General features: G+C 33.8%; 2 protein-coding genes across 2 annotated transcripts in view; one reads left to right on the forward strand and one right to left on the reverse strand.

The window, feature by feature from the left end:
- LOC129792167 (alkaline phosphatase-like) overlaps positions 1-6,859 on the forward strand; it is a 531,254-nt gene that overhangs the window by 233,734 nt on the left and 290,661 nt on the right. The window lies entirely within an intron of this gene.
- LOC129792614 (trypsin-2-like) lies at positions 1,020-3,970 on the reverse strand. Its single transcript, XM_055831849.1, has 5 exons — positions 3,837-3,970; positions 2,085-2,277; positions 1,785-1,941; positions 1,429-1,683; positions 1,020-1,317 (listed from the first exon to the last, which is right to left on the reverse strand). Exons 1-5 carry the CDS (start codon positions 3,892-3,894, stop codon positions 1,099-1,101), a joined length of 882 nt encoding a protein of 293 aa, XP_055687824.1. The 5' UTR covers positions 3,895-3,970; the 3' UTR covers positions 1,020-1,098.

A 6,859-nucleotide genomic window follows, 5' to 3' on the forward strand; every position in this document is an offset into this window, starting at 1 on the left:
TGAAGACAGATATACGAATCAATAGTAATTGATTGAAATCTACTTCCTAGATTTATACTGAAATTTCTGAATTTTTGTAAAGTCAATTTTTATCCAGAATTCTTGAAATTTTGCACAAAAAATTCTTAAACTCTTCTCTTTACCGAACCTATTAGATTTTTGTGAAAATAAATCAATCTTGGTAAAAATCGAACTCATTTCCGCAAATAAAATATATCTACCTACTTAATATATTTTTTTTTTAAATAAAAATTCCAGAATATCCAAAAATTTTTTAAAGATAAAAAATCTTTACGTGTAATTGGAAAAATATGCAACACTAACTATAAAATCTGATTTAATTTATTTTTTACAATTTTTCTTTAATGAAAAATAACTGAAAATATGATTCTACGAATTTAAAATCCGATTTGAGGATATCAAAAAGTTCGTTTGAAACAAATATTGGTTTTAACCTAAATGAAATAAAAACTAATATATGTATTATAATTTATTTTAATTGTACGTTCTTATCGCACCATATAATTTCCCTAAATGCAGTTAAAGACAATAATTTAATTACTTATATAAATTGAGCAAGGAGTCGAGTAAAATCATGTTTTATTTCCCGGAAAATGCTTGAAGTTTATTAATGTTTCTATTAAAAATTTGAATTACCTGATACTGGGAAAATAATAATTTTCACAGCTTTTCCTAGGAAAACACATCACTTTGCAAGGATTTCAATGAAAGTCTTTCAATGATTTTCCAACAAGTTAACCAAATTAGTATCAATTTTAGGAACTTTTTCCGTAATATGACGCATAACGTTCTATTATAACCAATAAAGGTTTTTCCCATATATTTTTTATTAAATAATTCAAGAATTTGCTACACCAGAAATAATAAAATATGTGACCCAATTATTTATTTTTCCCTTAAATTCATAAATTTCCTTGAAGGGAAGGATTTCTCAGAAGGAAGATGTTGTTCAGTGACCGAAAAGAAATTTTCCTTTTTTTTTTAGAAGGGACACGTAATTTAATTTATTGACTGATTTCGTTTAATTCTCTATTATCTCTAATAAATGATACAATTATAGGGAACGTCGTGACACGGCTACAGCACCCTTGCGATGTTCCTGGCACCCAAGAGGAGACAAATTGAGAGGAAGAGATAATTAATTCTTAACTGTTGGGCTGCATTTGCTATAATCCATCTGTGGTATGAGTGGACAGCGGTGTAGACGCCGGGGAAGCCAGGTTTGGCACATCCGTTACCAAAGGAAGTGATGCCAGTCAGCAGCCCGTTGCACACGAGTGGCCCACCTGAATCACCCTTTTGTGGGGTGGGGAAGGGAATGAGAGAGATTTTGAGATATTTATGGATTTTTAGTGTTTGACTTTAGCGCGAGAGTTAATCAATTCAATGATATATTAGCTGCCATACTTGACATGTATCAACTCCGCCCTGCATCCGCCCCGCACAAATCATTCCACTTCTCAGGGAATTTCCGTATGCATTGTTGCATACATTGAAGTCAATGATGGAAACATTGGCCGTGAGAAGGGAATTTGATCCCTGACCATTTTCTGATGTATGACCCCAACCGGAGATTTCGCACGTTGTATTGCTATCCACGGGAACTGAACGGAGTGTGATGGGACGGAAGCTTGAGTGACTCGCTGGTACAATTGTCTTGAGCTAAATTCATCCCAAAAAAAATTATTAAAAACTTTTTTTTTTTGCGCAAAGAAAGTTTGCAACAAATGGCAAAATAACGTTGATTTTCTCTCAATACGTACAATTAAGATGGCAATGTCATCTGCATATGTATTCCTATTGTATCCAGGATGAATAATTAATCTTGCAACATCGGAAGTGAATGTATTTTGTGTTTGTTCGGTAAGAAGTAAATTACCACCAACGACACGAATGTCTGAAACACTAATTCGCCTTCCTCTGGTTTTTCATACGTACAACGAAAGTTTTCGCCACAGCGCCATATTAATTTTATGGAAGGAAGAAGTATACAATTGAAATGAATTTTATATATCATCGTGCTACCTATGTGTATTGAAAAGTTTAACGGCGGGAAAACTCACAGATCATCAACAAAACAGTGAGCAGCACTGAGAACGGTGTTGTTTGATATGAGATTTCCACCGCAGACGTGACCATTGCCAAAAGTTGAATCAGAACTTTTGTACCGAATTGATGCTTGCTGTCTCAGTGCATCCCTCTGAACTGGAATACCACCAACTATTCTTGTTTCAGGTGGGATTTGTTGAGACCACACTTGGAAGATGAAGAGACCATAATATACATTATTTTATGACCATGTAACTTTAATGTAGTTCCACATTGAGAGACGTTGGGAGCAAGTCAAAGAGCAAAACCATTATTTGCCTATATATATTTTGTAATGAAAGACATTTTCTCAGGTGTTTGAATAGGAAAAGAATTGAGATTGAATTCCACGTATTTAATGGAAGAACTTTTATGTAATTTCTGTCTGTATTACCTTTAATTGACGAAATAATTATATTTAAGGTTTTTTAGGGAAAGTGTATAAGACTTCAGCCTTTTTCTCATGATTTTCTTTTCTTTTTATCTGACCGCTGAGGATGAGATGGAACGCGTGTAAACCTTAAAAATTGAGCTTTTCCCTAATTGATTTTCACAGAAGATTTTGAAATAAGATTTTATGAAAATTTGGGAAAGTGCAATTGTCGAAAAAATGCTATTAAACTTAAGTTTTTCGTGGTTTCATGCCTCAAGAAGTATTTACTTTGAACAATCTTCCACAAATATAAAATTTTTGATTTCTTATTTACTCTCTTGATAAAAATTTCCTAAAAAAGCTTTCTCATAAAAGCACAACATTGCACAATAAGACTTATTTAATAAGACAAGTGCAAATTCTAAAGTTCTTATCAGAAGTATGATGATAATCAATTTAAAAATTTTTTGTCTATCACTTGATATCTTCAGAATTTTTAATTTTTTTTTTTTGGAAAATTATAGTTAATTGTTATAATGAAGTATCGTTAGGCATATTTAAAGACCATAAATAATATTTTTATAAATTAAAAATGTTTATACCGGAAAATGGTTCTTGAACAATATTTTGAAAAGATTATACGGGTATTCACCAAATCTTAAAAAATACATGACTAATTCCCGATAATACCTACGTAGACACTTGTTGAACATTTTCTTTACTCATTCATCTACTTAAATGCACTATAAAAATTTCTTTTTGAATTACTTGATACGAGGCAATTCTTTGAATCTCTGTTGTAAATCACCTTTTATCAATCGCAAGTCATGCATTGGATTTTTTATTAACTGTGATTTTTCTTTGAAAGTTTCTCCCTGAAAGAGCGCAATTTCTGTGTAGCTTCCGGGTATTTTTCTTTTTTAAATTAATCAAGACAAGATCGTTTGAGTTTCTTCTTTAATCATAATGCATAATAGTTGTACGGGTTGTATGTATTTTTGTAGTTATGTAGCTCTTTTGAACGTAATCGAAAATATAGCTTTCAAGATAGTAAAAGTGAGTGAAAAAAATACACCAAAGCCCCAAAAAAAAGCTTTTTTGACAGCGAATTGTTCATCGAGTGTCATTTTTATGTGTCTATAAAAAACTATTGAATATTTGCCGAAAAAATAGCTTTTAAATGATAAGAGTATATACCGATAAAGAGTTAGAACTCCTATATTGTTATTCTTCCATTAATATCATTGAAGCCACGCTTGGATACACATTCATTCGCGGAAAATTTTGATAATTTGACCATTTTTTTTGCTTTCTGAATTGCTCCTTCTTTTTCACTCTCTCTCAGTATACCAACCATTGCTGGTGAATGTGATTGCAAGGAAAAGAACTATAAAGTAAGTAGAGGACACCATTTCACAGATTCACAGACAGACTAGCACTAAGGAATTGAGAACGTTGAATGGGCAAAGCCACAAAAGAAAGGTCTGTAGGGTTGTCGGTGCAGTACAGTGTTATCGAAAACTGATTAGGAGTCCTCCAAATGATATCACCTCGACATTGGCAATTAATTGATAGCAGCCCAACTGATTCATAGGTATTTAATACAATTTTTGTATGGAATATAGACATGTGATAATTGTTTCCCACAACGATGGAGAGTGGAAGCAATTGGAAACAAAGGGGATTATGTCAGTGAATACTTATAGTGCTTTTAATTTTCCTGGGAAAAGTATGATGGGTGCCCCCAAGAGGTGTATTGAAAACAGCGCAATATCGGAAGCTCTATGTTGTGAAGATAGTGTCACAGAGAGTGTCCATAAATGTGTTCAATATAATCTCCCATTTTGTTCACTTAATGAAGACTGATGGCGTCAGTTGGAATTTCGGGGAGAATGTATTGAAGAAGGAAGAGATAGAAAAAGAACTTGAAAACATATTGGATGCTTCATCTAGCGCCCTAGTTGGTAGAATTATTACAATTCCAACGTATTTAAGACGTTCATGAGATTAACCTCATACCTCATCGGAGAAATGACATCCATACACCATCCCTGTATGTAATCCCTATGACTGCGCATAATTCATAATCCTTGAACGATGTTGGTGGTTTTCTAGATTTCTTTTTTTTTCTATATCAAACCACCACCATCACCCCCCGAATAAAGATTTGCGCATTTCAGAGGAGGTGAGTTGAGTGGACAAATTCTCTCGGCATGACCATATGGGCGGAGAGGGCGTAGATCAATCTTTGTAATACATCATGTTTAATTTTCTCAAAACATCTCGTGGTCAGAGCAAAATGGTGAAACTAAATGAGACAAACTCATCCATGTTACCTAATGTGTGGTTAATCTATTTATAGGAGAGTATGGCCTAATTCAGACCACTTGCATGTTTTACTTTAATTTGAATTTCCTTAAATTTTGAAAAATTGAAAAAAATAAAATATTGTAATTAAAAAGAAAATTTATAAGAAATGTTGATAAAAATTCCAGCCACTGAGGAAGACGCACAGAAGCGTCGAAAGCTTTGGCGCTAAAATTGAAAGGATGCGTTTGAGTTGACCTACCGTCCCTTGGCTGACGCAATCGGAAGGATTTATCCTATACCAACAAAAATGTTTTACTTTATCCCTTTAAAGACTAATTATTTTGACGATTTTTTCTCATTAAAGTTTTTGTCTATTTTATTTGGCGTCTGTATTACATAAATTTGAGGTCCGAAAAAGACAAAACCGTAGTTCATAGTCTGAGTCCTATTTAGACATATTTTGAGTCCACATAAGAAATTTTTGAGTCCCAGAAATTAAAAAAAAAACTTAATTTCCGTCTATAATTTGTCTTATTGATACGCAAAGAATGCATAATTCAGACTCAAATGCCTTATTGAGACTCAAAAATACCTTATTTGGATAAAACTTTTACCTAATGTGCACACAATTTTTACCTACATAATGTGGTCGAAATTTTCCCTTAATCTTGACCACAAAATACCTAATAAAGCAATCGCGAGTTTTACCTCAAGAGCACTCAAACAATGTAACGTATTTTTGAGTCCTAATAAGGCATGTGAGTCCTCATTAGATATTACTTGAGTCCTAGACAGAGAAAAAAAAAATTTCATGAAAATTCGTAAAGGACACCGCAGCATTTGTTCGGCGAATGTACCCCTGTTAGATTTCGCTCAAAATCTCAGGAAATCTTCTTTGAGGCACTAGAAAGAAAGACCAGGTGGTCCCAGCCCGGGGCAGTTACCGGTTTGGCCGCTAGAGGTCATGGAAGGTCATATTTTTATACTAGGACCGTAATTTTCACACTTTTCAAACTATTATATTTTTTATACTATTCGTCCGATTATCATGATTTTTTAGTATGTTGTAGAGGACATTGAGACCTTTCCAACGATAGGTCGATGACCGCTCTAGGTGTTGTAGAACCGGAGATATAGACTTCTGAAGTTACCACTTTTTTTAATTTTCAAGTTTCTTTTCTTCAAGTAGGTTTTGTGTCAGATATCTGTCTGAAATCTGTAGAAATCTGTTTAAAAGTCGATATTGATTATTAAAAATGGCCGCCATTTAGTAATAAAGGTTTACTGACCTGCAAAACTAGGAATAAGACCCTCTAAAGGCTACCAGTACATAGATCTGTGAATAGAGACAAATCTGATTGCATGTTCTACTGATTTGTAGTGTAGGAATTGTTTCTAAGAACAGATTTCGTCAGTAATATGCTCTTGTGTCACGATTAGAAGAAGATTCTAGTATAGGAACTGCAGTAGCCGTCTTAGGATTACATACTGAACGGTTTCACTGATCTGAAAAATACTTAGTCAAGTATTTCTTTTTGATTTCAATATTCTAATGACTTGAACATCAATTTTCTTATAATGCGTTAGCTGTAATACTTTATTTCATCATTACTGACAATTCAGTACTGACATTTTGATACACAAATGGTAGATTTCTAAGAAGTCATCTAACATTTTTAAGTCACTATCTTGCAAAGCCAAAGACTTAAATCTTATTTGTCCATTTAAAACTTTGGTTTAGATACTTGACTGAACTATCCACTGGACTGAACTGGATGGTGTGGATAAGAGCTAATATAGTTGTCGAACTGGCAAACGGTAGCACGCGGCCAGGATTATTCAGGCTAATACTGCAGATCAGTTGTAGCCCCAGTCAAGTATCTAAGAAAACTGGTGCTACAGTTGATCTGCAGCCACCGTTCGGTCTATTGATTTGGCGTTCTAATCCAGTTCAAGTGGTTCGACGAACTAAGTCTAGAATTTGATACTCTGAAATCGGAGTCATGACGCTACGTTCCTATGCTTACTTGACCACCTTCCAGTCGTATTTTATTTAAAGCCAACCTT

Source organism: Lutzomyia longipalpis, chromosome 1 (assembly GCF_024334085.1).
Source record: "Lutzomyia longipalpis isolate SR_M1_2022 chromosome 1, ASM2433408v1".
NCBI classification, from domain to species: Eukaryota; Metazoa; Arthropoda; class Insecta; order Diptera; family Psychodidae; genus Lutzomyia; species Lutzomyia longipalpis.

Bases quoted from the DNA above. Each gene is read 5' to 3' on its own strand.
- LOC129792614 (XM_055831849.1), bottom strand. From the start codon at position 3,894: ATGGTGTCCTCTACTTACTTTATAGTTCTTTTCCTTGCAATCACATTC. The intron at 2,278-3,836 runs GTTGGTATACTG...TCATCTTCCAAG, and splicing joins AATCACATTCACCAGCAATG to TGTGGTCTCAACAAATCCCA. The intron at 1,318-1,428 runs GTATGGCAGCTA...ACCCCACAAAAG, and splicing joins GCGGAGTTGATACATGTCAA to GGTGATTCAGGTGGGCCACT.